This window comes from Pleurodeles waltl, chromosome 7 (assembly GCF_031143425.1).
Source record: "Pleurodeles waltl isolate 20211129_DDA chromosome 7, aPleWal1.hap1.20221129, whole genome shotgun sequence".
Classification (NCBI taxonomy): Eukaryota; Metazoa; Chordata; class Amphibia; order Caudata; family Salamandridae; genus Pleurodeles; species Pleurodeles waltl.
Window position 1 is genome coordinate 1040324608 of NC_090446.1, and position 18161 is coordinate 1040342768.

The window sequence follows — 18161 nt, forward strand, 5'->3', positions numbered from 1 at the left end:
CCTCCTGCACAATCTGGGGTTCACTATAAATGTGCCGAAGTCACACCTGACTCCCTCTCAGATGCTCCCTTTCATTGGAGCTGTACTTGACACAGTGCAGTTTCGGGCTTACCTCCCAAAAAGCGAGTCCAAGGTATTCAGGCTATGATTCTGATCTTTCAGCCTCTGTCTTGGGTTTTGGTGAGACTGACTCTGAGGCTGCTGGGCCTCATGGCCTCCTGCATCCTGCTAGTAACACATGCCAGATGGCATATGCGGGCTCTGCAGTGGGACTTGAAGTTCCAGTGGGTGCAGCATCAGGAAAATCTCTCCAAAATGGTCCAGATCTCCGAGGGGACTGCGAAAGACCTGCAGTGGTGGCTTTTGAATCCACATTGGGTCCACAGCAGATACTGCTCCCTTCCTCAGCCAGATCTAGCCATAGTGACAGATGCGTCACTTCTGGGTAGGGGAGGCCACATGGGAGCGGTGGAGAATCAGAGGCCTCTGGCGTCCGGCGGAGATTGGGCTTATATCAATCTTCTGGAGCTCTGGGCGATCTGGCTTGCATTGAAAGCATTTCTTCCCTCTCTCAAAGGGAAAGTAGAGCAAGTGTTTACGGACAACACTACCTCCATGTGGTACTGCAACAAACAGGGCGGAATAGGGTCCTGGACCCTTTATCTGGAGCCACTACGCCTCTGGACATGGCTGGAACTTCAGGACATTACCCTGGTGGTCAACATCTGACGGGCTCTCTGAACGCCAGAGCAGATGAACTCAGCCGTCGGTGCATAGCCGATCACGAATGGTGTCTCCACCCGGAGGTGGCGCAAGGTCTCTTTCAGCAGTGGGAAGGGCTTTGGTTAGATCTGTTCTCCTCCACAGAGAACGGGCAATGTCAGCTGTTTTCCACGTTGGAGTTTCCAAGGTGGCACTCAGAGACACTTCATCTTGAGTGGAACTCCTGCCTCCTTTACACCTATACCACTTCTGCCCAGAGTTCTCAAGAAGATCAGGAATGACCGGCCCAAGTTATCTTGGTGGCTCCGGACTGGCCATGGAGAGTATGGTATCCAGAGCTATTGAGCATGGCCACCGATCCTCTCCTCAGACTGCCTCTTTGGGAGGATCTTCTGTCGCAGCAGCAAGGGACATTTCTCCACCCGAACCTGTCCAATCTCCACCTTAATGCGTGGCGATTGAGCGGCAGTAGTTGACGGCTTTTGCCCTTCCACCCGGAGTCTGTGACGTTATCTTGGCAGCCAGGCGTCCCTCCACCAAAACGGTATACGCCTGTCATTGGCATAAATTTGTGGCATGGTATACCAACAAATCTATTGATCCGCTCTCTGCTCCTCTTTCTGAGGTTCTTTTGTTGATTCTTTCTTTAGCCCAGCAGGGCTCTGCTTTGGGCACCCTTAAAGGGTATTTATTGGCTATTTCAGCCTTTCTTAGCTTACCTGATCACCCCTCACTCTTTATGTCTCCTATTGTCAATCAATTCCTTAAAGGTCTCACCCATGTATTTCCTCCCACTCCATTTATTATGGCTCAGTGGGACCTCAATCTTGTCCATACTTACTTAATGTGTTCTCCATTTGAGCCGATGCACAATTGCCCTCTAAAGGCTCCTCACTTTTAGGACTGTCTTTCTTGTTGCCATCACTTCTGCTCGCAGAGTGAGTGAGCTTCAAGCTCTTTCTTCAAAGGCCCCATATTTGTCTGTGCACCCTGACAAAGTGGTGTTGCTCACTAAGGCTTCCTTCCTTCCCAAGGTTGTTACACCTTTTCATGTAGGCCAGTCCATCACCTAGCCTACTTTCTACGCACCCCCATATCCTCCTCATGAGGAGGAGAGACTCCACTGTCTGGACCCAAAAAGAGCGTTGGCGTTATATCTCAAGCGTAGTAAAGATTTCCGGGTGGACGATCAACTCTTTGTTGGATATGTGGGTGCGAATAAAGGGAAGGCAGTGCAAAAACTTACCATCTCTCGATGGATACTTCTTTGCATCAAGATGTGCTACGCTTTGGCCAAGAAGCAACCCCCTGTGGGCTTACGTGCTCATTCCACCAGAGCAAATGGTGCTTCCACTGTGCTATCACACGGAGTTCCTGTCCTGGATATCTGCCAGGCAGCTACTTGGGCATCCCGGCACATGTTTGCTAAACATTACTGCCTCGACAATCAGGTCCATTGGGACAGCTACTTTGGTCATTTGGTCCTGCAGGACTTTCTAGTATGATCTTTGTTTGCAGTCCACCTCCGAGGATTGCATTGCTTGGGTATCTAGTCTAAGGTAAGGAATCTGCAACTAGAAGTCTCTATCAGATGTACAACTTACTTACCTTCGGTAACAAAATAACTGGTAGAGACATATTTGCAAATTCCTTACTGGCCCACCCATCCTCCCCGCTTGAAAACTGATTTCTAGGGTCAGGGATTCCCCAATCAGGTCCTTAGCTCTGGCGCACCAATCTCAGTGTTCTTGGCGGCTCTGCGCTTTGGCTTGGAAAGTCGTTAAAATAAACTAACGTCACTGCGCTAAGGCCACGTCTATGTACTACTCCCGACATCGTCACCGCGACTACGACGCCAATGATGCCCGCGGAGTCGACCGACACCACCTACCGACGCGCAAGGGTAGTTCTCAAAGAAAAAATCTCTGGATCCAGTCTGACACCTGGGGCAAAATTCTAAGGTAAGGAATTTGCAACTAGAATATGTCTCTATCAGATATTTTGTTACTGAAGGTAAGTAACTTGTACTTATTATCTTAAATCTGCCCGCACAACTGGTTGGTCCAAAAGTAACTCATAACTAAGTCAAAGGCCATCATATATAAAGTTGAAGCCATATTATGGAGATATAATTGCAAAATACAACCAGGTTTGATGATCCATGTCCTGATTCCAGCTGATCAGCTTAAAGTGGCGAACAGCTACACAGTCTAGTTGCTAAGTTGCAGAATTTGTAAGTAGTAGCCCTGTTTTCTAATCTTGGTGTCCACACTCCAACAAAATTGTGAAAACTTGGACTGATCAATCTTCTCTACAAAACTAGCCAATGTTTAGAGAATATCTTAATGCTGGTACTATATCGTATTTGAAAGAACAAGAACAATTCTGATCAGCCATGAAACAAATACATCTCTTTTAGTTAGCTGCATTTCATCATACAAGGCTGCTCGTTAACTCAAAATTAAGTGAGGGCTATTTGCATGGCTTTTGAATGAAAGTATTTGATCATTTTGAAAGCTCTCCACAGTAATTACTCTCAGGGTAATTTTTTTCCTGAAATCTCAGGAGGCTCATCTTTCCTCATTTTGTGACCCTTGCTGGTAAGAAATGTAGACAAGCGTCAACGCTGAGAATCGGAGCAAAAATGTAAGATATATAATTTAGACATGCATGTTAGGTGTCAGGGGAGTCATGAACACCCCACTTCATCAGCTTGAGCAGGTGTCTGGGTCTCCCTGAACAGTTCTGTATAACATAAAACATTTAAAATACTGTTGATGGCTCTTTTGCCTTTGATCAGGGACACTTGGCTCCAAGGATATCATCGTAAGTAACACTGCTAGAAGGTAGTGTAATGCAGATGTGCGTGAGGAACGAAAAAGGAAGGGAGTGAGGGAAGAATAGATGAACGAGAGAAGTGTGGAGGAGAGAAGATTGATAAGTGAATAGGTGGATGAGAAGGATGAAGACACGGCTGAGAAGGAAAAGGGATCAGTAAGTGGATGAAAGGAAGTATGGATGTCTAGACAGAAGGCAGAGGATAGGTGTGTAAAGCACAGAGTTAGGACACGTGTGTCAAATTTCCCACGAGGGCAACAACCCCTCAAATGAGTGCCAGGCTAGCCTCACTCACTTGTCCATTGCCATTCGAGATGGGATTAAACGTGGAGGTTATTTTATTTTTCTGGCTACTCCTTTCTCTAGTATAAAGAAGGTTTACAGCCCCGTTGTATGAGAGCCGCCCTTTCAGCACTGGTAGTCTCTGTGAAGAAATCATCTCTCCTATGACTCTGGGTGCAACACTGGCTTCAAATCCAGTTAAGTGCTCGAGGGATCACAATGAGTGATGCACGGCAAATTGTCATACTGTGCTATAAATCCTTGCTCCTACAGACACATACTGTGCACTTATGGTGACGCATGACCGAGAATGGTTAAGCAAAAGAGTTCGCGCAATCCTGACATATCTCACACTAGGCCATCTGCATGAAAAGCCCAAATTATCCATGCTGTCTTTCCGAGATTGATTTTGACTGAAATAGGTCTTTTTTTGTTCACTGTAATAATAACAGCCTTCCCATGAATAACCGATTAACCCTCCATTGTGAAAGGCACTTCAGTCTTGTGGTTGGTCTCTTGATTTGTAGCTGATGACAAAGCACCCTGCCAAACGCCTTGGCTGCGGGCCGGAGGGGGAACGGGACATCCGAGAGCACGCCTTCTTCAGGAGAATCGATTGGGACAAACTGGAGAACAGAGAGATCCAGCCGCCCTACAAGCCGAAAGTGGTGAGTAAACAACATTGTTTTTGTTGGTGGTGGATTAAGAGCAAATTTGTAATAGAGTCCTTGTCATTTGTTAAATGACTCCTGGAATCTGTTCTCATAGCTGACAGAAAAGTTGTACATTTCACCTATAAGTCATCCCATGTATCCCTTCACTTCAACTGACAAGAGATATTTGGGCATAAAACTACCAGAGAGAAATGCATTTACTGCTCAGTTGAATTATTATCACAGGCGGGTTTTAGAGCCCCAGAGCAGGAATAGTGAATAATGTCCTCTACCAGTGTTTCCAACAAGAAACTCAAACAATATTGCATTTTGCACACGTTTTGGGGTTTCAAATCCACCCCCACCCCCACCCTACCCCGTCCTGTACCTGGTCTCACATTGACTGTAACTCTCAGAAACATGCCGTCACTGCTGTGTGTGGCGGTGAAATTCCCCAACATAGGGTCCTGATCCACCATTGTATGTCCCCTCTCCAATTACGTCTGTATAGTTTGGGTTAATATGACATCCCTTGAGATTATCTGCTTATTGTCATTAAACACGTATTAATTGCCTGAGGGCATGTTTCTGAAAAAGCTAAACCAGTTCCACTAATAGTCTCATTGTACACGCGGGACTTCATTTGTTTCATGCCATCTGATACTCGACAGATTTGTGCAAGCAGCCCGTGCTGTATCTCGTCAGTCACTGCTCTCCTCTGTGAATGTTCAGCACAGCATACACTATTCTCCCCTTGTCAGCCCAGCTGTGCCCCGCATGCAGAAGCGTACACGCCAATGGTGAACCATGAATAGAATCTTTACGTCTTAGCAGGCACAGTTTAGGGAATAATTTGGACTTGGTGGTGATGCTTTACCCTTATTTATGTTGTATTTCTTCAATCTACGCCTATCGGAAACCGAAAATATACACTTTCGCAAGCTGCCTGTAGAGGAAGCAGTGCCCATGCTCTGCCTGGAGAAGGGAAGTCCAAGTCAGACCCAGTCAGCTCGAGTAGCATCAACCAAAGCTGTCCCCATTGAGTTTTTCTGTGAGAGTGGAGACGGGTTCCTTTTCTTTCTCAGTGACTTAGCATAAGGTGTGCAGCTCATTATTAGCCTCCTACATTACATGGGTACGACCATATGGCTTTGTCTTTTTTTTAACCATATTTTATTGTGATTTTAAGTTTTATTTGCAAATATACAGCCTTCAAAGTAGTCTCGATCATTCAGTTTACAAACAAGTCATATGGCTACAATGATTCTCAATTCAATGTTCATATACTATTAGAATTAACTTAGAACAACACATTAACTTCCCACCCATTATCCCACCCCTATTCCCTCCCTTAGTGAGCTCTATGGTGTGTTTAAGGTTTCTTGGGTTCTATGCATAGCAAGACAATCTAAGGACAGAATCCTCATGTGTGGATTGAGCCCCCCGGGGGAGTGTTCAGTTATGCGTTTCGGCCTTAAAGGTCTCAAGCAAAATCTCCCACCCCTCCGCCACTTCTGGGGATTGGATACCACGCCTGGCTTCTCGGTGTAGAATAGTCCCTTCGCTATTTGCTCATTTAGATAACTCAGTTTTCCAATGGGACGCTCTGGGCCCCCTTGGGTTTTTCCAAGATGCTGCGATTTCTCACCTGGCCAAAGAAAGAGCCAGGTCCTGGAACCTATCGGAGACTTTAGTCTTAGCGTGGTGTGGAAACCAGTGTAAGAGGCATTGCTTTTTCTAAAAGTTGTGATAAAATGAGGAGTACCTCGGTCCAGTAGTGGTCCAGGTTGGGACAGTCCCAGAACATATGCCTGAATTATGTCCCCATCAAGCCACATCTAGGGCAACCTTCGGTTACTTTCCTAAAATATTTGTTAATACGTGCTGGCGTCAAGTATGCTTGGTAGAGCACATAAAAATTTATGAGTTTGAATCTGGCATTTCATGTTGCTCTAGCAAGTCCCTTTAGGATAAGCTCCCACTCCTCTTCCGGAATATGTAGGCATAGGTCTTTTTCCCACATTTGTCTAAGTGGGGTCAAGGGGGAAGTTCTGTCTGCCTGTAATAGGCCATAGAGAGTCGAGACTGCCTTGTATGTACCAGTTGCAGAAGCCAAGTAAGTGCATATAGCCTGAGTTGTGGGTTCCCCCCCCTCTCTTCTGCCAGTGTCTACGGATGCAGGCCACCAGTGCCCCATGCAGCAAACCGTGTCCCCCTGGTATTCAGGCCACCAGTGCCCCATGCAGCAAACCGTGTCCCCCTGGTATTCCAAATTTCGCCCTAAGGGCCTCAAAGGACATTAGCTCTTTGTCCTTAAAAAGGTCCCCCACTTTAAGGATCCCTGCCTCAGCCCAGCACTTAAGTTCCGTCCATGAGCCCCGGTGCGGGAGGGTTCGTAATGACAAAAGAGGCAATTCTGGGGAGTATGGGAACCTCACCCCAATTGTGCGTAGAAAAGTCCACCAGCACCGGGCCAGGATTTTCAATTCCAGAGGGTTTTCTTTACCATCCCCCGGGGTTCTCAATAACACCTCAAACAATCTGAGTTCTGGAGGCATGAATGCCTTCACAGCTGACCTCACCTCTGCTCTATTCGACCTCCATTGCGCTAACCACTGAAGTTGAGCCGCTAAGTAATAAGATTCAAAATCTGGTACCACTAGACCGCCGTCTGAGGTTTGTCGCTGAAGTTTAGACAGGGCTACTCTCCTCCTTCCCTCTCCCCATATAAATGGTGTTATCATTGGTTCTAGTGCTTTAAAGATTATTCTAGGAACCCAAATTGGCAACACCGCGAAGTGATACAGCAGCCTTGGGAGTACAATCATTTTGAGAATTGCTATTCTCCCTATCACTGATAGTGGTAAGGTCTGCCAGAATGATATGCAAGTTTTTATAGAACGTATGGAGCTACCAATGTTGCCTTCTAGAATATCCTGCAGGTTGTGATAGATTCTTACACCCAAATAAGGGAGCCCAGTCGGGATCCATCAGACTAGTTCTAAGTCCGGTGGGGGAGCCTGGGGTCCCCCCAGTGGGAACAAACCAGTTTTATCCCAATTTAACTTCAGACCCGAGCATTCCTCAAACCGAGATAACAAACGTTGTGCCTAGGGTAGATCTCTCTGGATGTCTTCTAAAAATATTAACAGGTCGTCTGCATAGAGGGCAATACGATGTCTCTCTCCTCCTGCCATTATTCCCAGACCTCCTCCTCCCGCCCTAGTAGCTGCTGCTAAAGGTTCCACCGCCAGGGCAAAAAGAAGCAGGGGCAATGGGCACCCCTGTCTAGTTCCCCGTTCGACCCCATAGCTTCTGGAGATCGTCTGACCCGTGCACACTCTAGCCGTGGGTTTATTATATAAGAGTTTCACCCAGGAGATATAGTCAGGTCCTATTTTCAGATGGGCCATTACTGTGTAAAGAAACTCCCAGTCCAAACTGTCAAATGCTTTCTCAATGTCTACTGCCAATACTCCGGTGTGGGAGGTCCTAGCTGACTGGTCTCTCATAATGGCTAGGAGTCTATGTTGCTGGCAGTGCTACCCCCTGGGATGAAGCCTGATTGGTCAGGATGTATCAATGTGGCCATAAATGAGAGCAGTCTGGTTGCTAAGATGTTACTGATAATTTTATAATCAAGGTTTAACGTGGATAATGGCCTGTAAGCTCCCACCTCTGCAGCATTTTTACCAGGTTTGAGGAGGGGAATTATAATCGCCTCCCGAGCCATAGTTGGTAACTCGCCCTGCTCTTTGGCCGTTTTGTATAGGCTTTCTAGTCATGGTGAGAGTATGTCTGTATAAGCGGCGTAAAATTCAATAGGGAGGCCATCTGTCCTAGGGGTGTTCCCTCTAGCCAGGCTTTTAATGGCTTCACTGATTTCTGTTTGTGTAATAGGCCCATCTAGTAGTCCCTGGGCATCAGGCGGTAATGAGCTCATTTGCAGACCCGCTAAATAGTCCATTATGGATCCCAAGGGGCGATCAGTTCTATTCTTGTATAGGTGTTCATAAAAGGATGCAAAATGCGCATTGATTTGTTCTTGTCCGTATATGTGAGCCCCCTGTTCCGTGGTTATATCCACTATGACTGGGGACCTGTTGGACTGTGATACTACCCATGCAAGTAGACGGCCCGCCTTGTCTCTCTCCCCATGCAAGCGGGCGAGGTAACTTCTAAAGTCAAAGCATCAGAGGCGTTCTGTACAATCTGCCACCTCCACCCTAAGTTCTAAAATGGATTTCTGCAGGTGCGGGTTCTCAGGTCAGTCTCTCTCGGCTTCCCTCAGTTTATCTTCAGCGTGTTCTGTGTCTCCTAGTAGGGTCCTACACACCCCCACCGCGCCTGCTAAACATCTACCCCTAATCACCACTTTAAAAGCGTCCCATTCACTCAAGGTGTTAACAGCAGATGCGTAATTTTCTTTAAAAAACTGAGTGATGTGCTGCCGCAGCTCCCCCCGAAAGAGCGGGTCCTCAAGAGTGTCAGGTTTTAGCCTCCAAGTGGGAATGCTGGGGATAGGAGACCCCCATCTCATTGATAATAACAGGAGGTTATGATCAGATAATGTGCGGGTTAAATATTCTGTATTGTGTATCTGGGGGAATACGTCTGAGGTACAGAGGAATGCATCTAGTCTAACATGCAACCCATGTAGCTGAGAAAAGAATGAGTAATCTCTTTCATCTGGGTGTAGTCTACGCCAGGCGTCGATCAGCCCCCAGTTCCTTTGCCAGGTCGAGAAATTACGAGATGCTCTCGTTAATGGCGAATCATGTAGAGGTGGGTGTGATCTGTCCAGGATAGGACCCCCCACACAATTGAAATCTCCCCCCAGTATGACTGAGGACTGCAAGTAAGGGGCCAATAATCCTGATATGTTTGTTAAGAATTCCCCCTGGTGTGTGTTGGGTGCATATACATTAATCAGCGTAAGGTCCCTACCATCCACCGGCCCCGAACTGCACAAACCTTGCCTCAGGGTCTAAGAGGCTATCCAGCACCCGGAATGGAACCCCAGATCGGATCCAAATTAGAGTACCCCTCGCAAATGCAGAATAAGAAGTAAAATATGCCTGACCTCGCCATCTGTTTTGTAATGCCTTCCCCTCTGCCTGTGTCAGATGAGTTTCTTGGAGCATTGCTATTTGAATTCGCCTACGTTGTAGGAATGATTTTTTTAATATCTTTTGGCCATCTAATGCATTCCCCTTACATTCCACGAGAGGTATTTATATGATTTTAGCATTATCATTATGGAGACTCCCCGTCCCCCCCAACCCCCCACCCCTTGGTCCAGTATCACTCCACTGGTATTTCCACTCGCTCCATCCACTTTAATAGAATCCTAAGTCAGCGCCATGCTCATAGTGAAATCTGATAGATGCTCAGTTATCCCCACCCATAAATCCCAACAATTAACAACCCAACTCCCCATCCCCGGAACAAAAGTAGGAACATCTCTCGCCCAAACCAAAAGACCATATGGCTTTGTCTTGTGACACATTTTGATGTGCAGCGTATCACTTGATGCTTTGCCCATTGTTGAGGTCCACGTTGACTCCATTGGCTGACTAGATGAACCTAAAGTACTCTAAACTGGAATTCATTAATGGACATTTGTCGCTGTGTACTGTAACACCAAATTTATGAAGTCTCATCACTCCCGTCCATAACCAGACAGTGTTGCCTGTCTGATTGCCTGCTGGAAACTAGACGTGTCCCTCCAGTAATGCCCATCTGGCCTAAGCAGTTCTCTAAGGACTTATTCCATCACCCGTTTACTTTATTATGTTCTTGTCCCATTTTGGAGCACCTATCTGACTTCCATCTTCCAAAACATAGGTGACTGATTGCCACTTATTTCCTGAAATCAGTGAAACAAATGTACAGCTTCTTGCAAATTCCTCTGCTTCAACCAGCTTTGAATGAATTCCAGCGTTATACCAAACATCAATAATACTGAATTCCTGCTAGGGGATCAAGTGTAGAAATGTAATTCTCTTTCTGTAATTCACATTCAACGGTGAACATTTGCAAGAATGGTTTTTATGTTACTTAAAACAGGTGTAGTTTAAGACCAAATATAGGTGGTCATTCTGACCCTGGCGGTCTTTGACCGCCAGGGCGGAGGACCGCGGGAGCACCGCCGACAGGCCGGCGGTGCTCCAATGGGGATTCCGACCGCGGCGGTAAAGCCGCGGTCGGACCGGCACCACTGGCGGGGTCCCGCCAGTGTACCGCGGCCCCATTGAATCCTCCGCGGCGGCGCAGCTTGCTGCACCGCCGCGGGGATTCCGACCCCCCCTACCGCCATCCAGATCCCGGCGGTCGGACCGCCGAGATCCGGATGGCGGTAGGGGGGGTCGCGGGGCCCCTGGGGGCCCCTGCAGTGCCCATGCCACTGGCATGGACATTGCAGGGGCCCCCGTAAGAGGGCCCCTAAATGTATTTCACTGTCTGCTGCGCAGACAGTGAAATACGCGACGGGTGCAACTGCACCCGTCGCACAGCTTCCACTCCGCCGGCTCGATTCCGAGCCGGCTTCATCGTGGAAGCCTCTTTCCCGCTGGGCTGGCTGGCGGTCTGAAGGCGACCGCCCGCCAGCCCAGCGGGAAAGTCAGAATTACCGCCGCGGTCTTTCGACCGCGGAACGGTAACCTGACGGCGGGACTTTGGCGGTCGGCCTCCGCCGCCCGCCAAGGTCAGAATGAGGGCCATAATGTCCTGTTACAATTGCCATCAGTTAATCTTTTGCACTAGACTATTGAGTTTTCTTAGTCTTGATATGATCTGCATAGATGTTACAGTAGACCTAGTCCCATTAGCGACTGAAAAGATGCTTATCAATTTAACACTTTTTATATAGCAACATTTGTGTTCATAATCCCAGCACGTAGCCTTTGTGGACAAATGGCAGCAAAAAAAACATAAGCACTACTTGGAAATAACAGTAATACAAATAGGTCGTCTTCCAATGAGAATGGTGTGTGCTATGAAAATGCTGTTAGCATAGTTCACGGTGGACTCAGCAAAACATAGCAAATTAGTACAGAAATCAGAAAAATGTAGGAAATTTGTATATTTACAGGCAGGCATGTCCTCATTGAAAGACAATGAAGTGGGGGGGGGAGGAGGGAGCTACATTCTGCAGGCAAGTCTGAACTTTGATTGTGTTTTCCCCAACCCCATGTTTCTAAGGTGAATTCCTCCTGTGTACCTACTGTATACATGTGTGGCCAGAATAGATGCTGGTTCTGTGGATCAATCAATCAAAGGGATTTGTAGAGCGCGCTACTCACCCGTGAGGGTCTCAAGGCACTGTGGGGGGGGGGCCTTGTGGGGGGGTGGGGGAGTGGGGGAGTGGGGGCCTTTTCAGGGAGGGTCACTGGTCGAACAGCCAAGTCTTGAGGTTCTTTCTGAAGACCAGTAGGTCTTTGGTTTTGCGAAGGTCGGTGGGGAGGGAGTTCCAGGTTTTGGGGGCGAGGTAGGAGAAAGACCTGCCTCCTGTGGTGGTGTGCTGGATGCGGGGGACTGTGGCTAGGGCGAGGTCGGCTGATCGGAGGTTGCGTGTGGGAGTGTGGAAGTTTACTCTTTCATTGAGGTAGGTTGGGCCGGTGTTGCGGAGGGATTTGTGTGCATGGATGAGGATCTTGAATGTGATTCTCTTGTCTATGGGGAGCCAGTGTAGGGATTTGAGGTGTGGTGAGATTCGTTCGTGTCGGGGGAGGCCAAGGACGAGGCGCGCGGCTGTGTTCTGGATTCTTTGGAGTTTGCGTTTGAGTTTGAGTGTGGTGACGGTGTAGAGGGCGTTGCCGTAGTCCAGTCTGCTGCTGATGAGTGCATGGGTGACTGTCTTTCTGGTCTCTGGGGGGATCCATTTGAAGGATTTTTTTAGGGTGCGAAGTGTGTGGAAGCAGGAGGAGGTTAGAGCATTGATTTGCTCTGTCATGGAGAGGGCGGGGTCGAGGATGATGCCGAGGTTGCGTGCGTGGGTTGCGGGGGTGGGTGTGGGGCCTAGGGCGGTGGGCCACCAGGAGGCGTCCCATGTGGTTTTGTTGGGGCTGAAGATGATGACTTCGGTTTTGTTTGAGTTGAGCTTGAGATGGTTAGTGGTCATCCAGTTGGCGGTGTCTAGGAGAGCGGCGTGTAGGTTGGTTTTGGTGGTGGTGGGGTTGCGGGAGAGGGAGAGGATGAGTTGGGTGTGGTATTTTTCGTAGTTCCGAGTGGCATGAACAGTATTTGCTTCCTGTTTCCTCACAGTTTATCTAAAATGATTACAACTCAAAGTGATAATAATCATTGCTGCAGCGGTCTGAATCACGGCCCACATTTAGCACTGTTTAATGATTCACATTCAAAATTACTCTACTCATGCGTATTCCAGTGAGAGCGTAAAGTATTGCCTTTCGTGCACACACCCCTAAGTTGAATTCAGCGGTGCTTCTCAGGCCCTTCTAAAGCAATATATCCAAATTAAGGGCATGACACCCCATGAGGATTGCATGGGACTTTCCCTTTAAGTTACTAGGTTAATTTGGTAGGACAGGTATGGAGGCAGTGAATCAGGAAAAGTAACATTTGCAATCACTGCAATTCCTACTGGAGTCTGAGCCCATATTCATGACATGGTGAAGTCACTGCCTGCAGCAGCAATCATTCATGAATCTATGATGCATGCTTTGTTTATCTAAACCTATGCAATAGGTCCACGAATGACATTTCAAGAAATACATTTTGGAATTTTATAGAACGTACACAAAATGAAATGAGTGGAGTGTTGTGCTGGTTACAGAACTACAAAAGACTTTAACTCAGTTTCTCCGTCTAAAATTAGATTTTATTTCACTTTCAAATTAGTTTAGTAATTAGAGCAGCAGTGCCTCGATATCCCGTGGTTATTATCGTCAAGTAGTTTGCCTTATTTCCAAAATATTTTAAAACTGCAATAGCAATCCCAGCCAATACAGTGGAGTGGTTCGGGAACTAGGTTTAACAATCAAAGGTACACCTAGTCTTTTAAAGTATGTATTTTTGAGAGACTGTGGGCCTGATTCTAACTTTGGAGGACGGTGTTAAACCGTCCCAAAAGTGGCGGATATACCACCTACCGTATTACGAGTTCCATAGGATATAATGGACTCGTAATACGGTAGGTGGTATATCCGCCACTTTTGGGACGGTTTAACACTGTCCTCCAAAGTTAGAATCAGGCCCTGTGTCTCTTAATTACCACAATGAGACTCTGTGACAGGTTTCCACCTTCTTTGTTTAGCGCTTTGCCTCTTAGTTGTATGTCTGTAGCATTTTTCATAGTAAGCAAAGTGTTTTCTGAAACCTAAACATTGTTTCCAGGACAATTGATATAGTGGCGTCAAATTGCATTCGTATCTAATAGTTGAATTTTATTTTACCTGGAACGTAGTATATTCTTGCCAGCAGAATGTAGTTACAACATTCTAAAGTTTGAGCCATACTATTATGTTTGTGTTCAGTATTTAGATTTTAGACAGGGAGAGGAGATTCGGATTCCGACTTGTACAGAGAAAGCACATCTTTTGTTCTGCCAGTAGCAGAACGATTCAACATGCACATCCTTATCTGAAAGCAACCTTTCAGAAAGCAGTAGGCCACAACATCTGAATACCTTATTATGAAACACTGTACTATTACGCTGTGCCCCAAAGTTAATTCTAAAGAGGTAAACGTTTCCTTAAAGGTTCCTTAGTTTGTCTTTGATAACGAGGCCAGACAAGCATGGTAATCCCTAACTCAATGTGTGAGTAGTTATGTGCCGCTGCACAGCTGACAAACAATAAAAGTAAGGAAAAAAGAACTTAAAAGCTTACACCATTTTATGTAAAATATAGATATTTAATAAAACCTACAGAACGAAAACCGACAAAAAGCAGAACTAGTTTCTAAGGTTATAGTAAAAATTAATCCCATAGAAATTTACGGCAAAAACGATATCAAATCTATTGGGAATGTACAAATGCTGATCAGATTTCCAAGTGTCATCTAATGAGATGACCAGGACAGAGACATTCCTTGTGAATGACAATCAAGCACTTGCTGTTGACCTAGTTAGAATGGATTGTCCCAGTAGGAATATGGTGAAAAATGAACCTCTAGGAGGGCCAGTCCAGAGCTTCTGCCTACCTAGGGAGGTCTCAGAGGTGACTGGATATTCCTAGCCGTAAGCCCTTGTAGCCATCCAGTTGAAAACAATCTAACCTGCACAAGATTCTGATATCAGGATTCGTAGTATGGATTAAAACCCCTAGGGATACTGATGCTGTTCTCGGTCATTTACCCGTTCCAGCCAAGATGCTGATACCTCAATTAGGAACCAGAAGATTTGCCTCTAGGTTTTTAGCCCATTTCCTATTTTAGGACTTCTTGGCCTTTGGAGGTACAGGTTAATCTTGACTGCTTTGAAGATACTAGTTTGTAATGGTGCCACATCAGCCTTGGATTGTCACGGAACCACTGTTCGATATTTTTTCTGCAAAACAAAATGCAAAAGAAAACTTTAGAAAATATTGTGATACAATATGCAGTGGAATATACAGCACATGAAGCAAAGTTGTTAGAGGTTTACCTCTCACTTGGCTCTGACAGACTGTAACTAGCTCCATTCCTACTGGGATCCAGATCCAAAATCTTAACTACTGGTTGTGCGCTGCAGGGCCGTAGCTTGCTCAGCATGACCGGATTTGAGCAGATTTACCAACAGTCACGCTGGGACAACTTGTTAAACACTTTATATGAGAAGTAGGACAAAAGGGGGATTTAAGGTGTAGTTGAAAGAGAGAAGAGTGTGAATTTTTAGGGTACTTAAAACATTTTTTTTCAAACTAATCAGCATTTTTTAAGGTTTCCAAAACATATAGGGGGTTATTACAACTTTGGAGGAGGTGTTAATCCGTCCCAAAAGTGACGGTAAAGTGACAGATATACCACCAGCCGTATTACGAGTCCATTATATCCTATGGAACTCGTAATACGGCTGGTGGTATATCCATCACATTTGGGACGGATTAACACCTCCTCCAAAGTTGTAATAACCCCCATAGTGTGTGTGTTTTTGTCCGTGTGGGCTTGTGGAATCCCACAGACACTCCACATCACCCGTCTAAAAGCACTTGTATCAAACTATTTACTACTGGATACATTTTGTAGGTGAAGTGTAACACCCTAATCATTCCTCCCCCGAGCTCCCCTCCCTGGAGTTAACGCCCCTGGTTCCCTATCTGCCTTGGAAGTTCCACCCCTGAGATAGCATGAGTCCACTTCAGAAGCCTATTCCACCATCTCCATCTGGCCTATTCAGAACGTATCCGAAGCTTTAAATCCTAGGTACCAGTCAGTATACACAGCACCTCTTGACCTTGCTCCTCCTAGTTCCCTAAAGTTCCTGACACCAGTGTAATGGTGGCTGTGACTGCACATGGCCATCTTGAAGAAGCAGGGTTTTCATGGTTGGAAGCCCAATTCATTCAGAACTCAGATCACTTGAGTGCGTTAGTTTGGCTGTGGGAAGCTGGTTAGGTTCCTTGGAAGTCGTATAAAGTAACCAAAGCATCCCACTAAACAGTCCAAATGGCTTTGGAAAAGCAGAGAACTCATCTACTTAATTCATCCACTTGCATTTCAAATTATTGAACCACCTCCCAGTTCGAAGATGAAGGTTCAGGTTCAAAAAGATAATAGCAATTGTCTACAAACGAATTCTTGGTGAATTTGTTCAGGGGTATTGTTTCAGCAACGTGTCCACTTAGTTCAGGCCTCCAGAGGGAGGGAATATATATATATATTTATATATTTTTTTGGCAATTTCCCTCAAACTGCCAATCACTTCCACTGATACGCTGGTGCCAGAATTGGAGCTGTGGAACCCGTAGTAATGTCAGTACAAAAAATGACAACCCAAGGCACTCCGTGATGGTGAAACATCCAATTAATTCACAGTGAGCTACAACGTGTTTCGGCTTTGCTACCTTTCTTAAGTGTGGGTACAATCCACTTTATAAAATAAATAGTGCAAACCAATCACCAACTTAAAAGACATAGTTGATAGGCCATGTCAAAAATAAATAGTGCAAACCAATCACCAACTTAAAAGACATAGTTGATAGACTATGTCAAAAAATTAACCAAGCAATGACATTGATTGTAATGCAAAATTGTTCATTTGTGTTTCAAAAAGGACAAAAAATCAACCCACAATGGTATATAACTACTAAAGCAAACCACTCAATTGTGTTGAATATCACAAATATACACATATAATTAGGCGTATTTGTCATCTTTTGCACATTAGTAAACTCACAGATACGCATGTCATTCGGCATTCATTTTCCCTCCTAGGCAGTCCATGATGTCAATGATAATCAGGATAATACCAATAAAATTGGTTACTCCGTGCAGTTGTCATAATACTCATCAACATGGAAAATCATTTGTAATGTCAGACTAACATGATTGTTACCATCCCAAATACTCAAGATAACATATACAATGATTGTGTGCCATAGACGACCTTAGTAAAATCCAATACAAATATAAATCTATCTATCTATGTATCTCTCTCTATATATATATATATATGTATCTCTCTCTCTCTCTCTCTCTCTCTCTCTCTCTCTCTCTCTCTCTCTTTCTCTCTCTCTCTCTCTCTCTCTATATATATATATATATATATATATATATATAAATATATATGTATGTATATATATATATATATATATAATTGCAGTTATATTCAACACACAATATACCAGCCCAAAAATCCTGAGATCCATTTCAATAGTGAAGCTAAACATATTGGGTCCGGGAGATATGACAACTTGTAGCAAGGGGGTCCGATTTTCAGAACACCATTTCAATCTGAGAGGTGAGAAAACTTAGGGTTGAATTATTCAACCCTGTGTAACCCTTCCATTACTCATACTTTATAAATCAGGTCACATTGAGAGCCTAGTGTCTTGCCACAGTTGGGCCAGGCCTACAGTAGTAAAATGTCTTGAGTGGGCTTTCTGAGAAAAATGTGCAACTTGAGGATCTAAAACTTGTATGTCACCACCCACATGTGGGGCATCCAAGTACTCAGCCAGACACAGAGCATGGCATGCACGTACATGTAAAATTATGCAAACAAATGCCTGCCCTGCAACAAAAACCTAAATGTAAAGCACTTACTAAGGCATGTAGTATGTGGCTTATTGATCAGGATGATACTGCCTCTTTATAGGCCACGTATAGCATTAGCACCGTGTTAAGCAAGCCTTTGAAATTCCGATAATTTAAAACTGAAGATGATTTCTAGTTTTCTACTTCCTGAAGGAAATGTATTGTGAGTAAGTTTAACTGACCTCACAAATGCATTAATGAGCAGATGCCATGCCCGCAGGCTGTGTCTTTCCCGCAAACAGCATTAGCATTATGACCATTAAGATCATTATTACCTCTTACTAACGTGGACACATCAGTTTTGCAATGTAGGAGTGGTAATATGACAGTATGATCCTTAATCACAAAGTACCAGAGCATCTAAAAAAACAAGCACCATCAAATGTATGCATAGGATCTCACATGCTCTTAGCGCCTTCAGAACCTGCCAGCTGGTCACTCAAAGTTGAATTCCCCAAGTCAATTCTA

At 45.4% G+C, this 18161-nt stretch overlaps 1 protein-coding gene across 2 annotated transcripts in view; it reads left to right on the top strand.

Annotated features, from left to right (window-relative positions):
- PRKCA (protein kinase C alpha) overlaps positions 1-18161 on the top strand; it is a 1238381-nt gene that overhangs the window by 1210211 nt on the left and 10009 nt on the right. For both annotated transcript variants that reach the window (XM_069199886.1, XM_069199888.1), the window contains one exon: positions 4371-4511. In XM_069199886.1, the coding sequence (XP_069055987.1) occupies positions 4371-4511 (141 nt within the window). The remainder of the gene's footprint in view (positions 1-4370; positions 4512-18161) is intronic.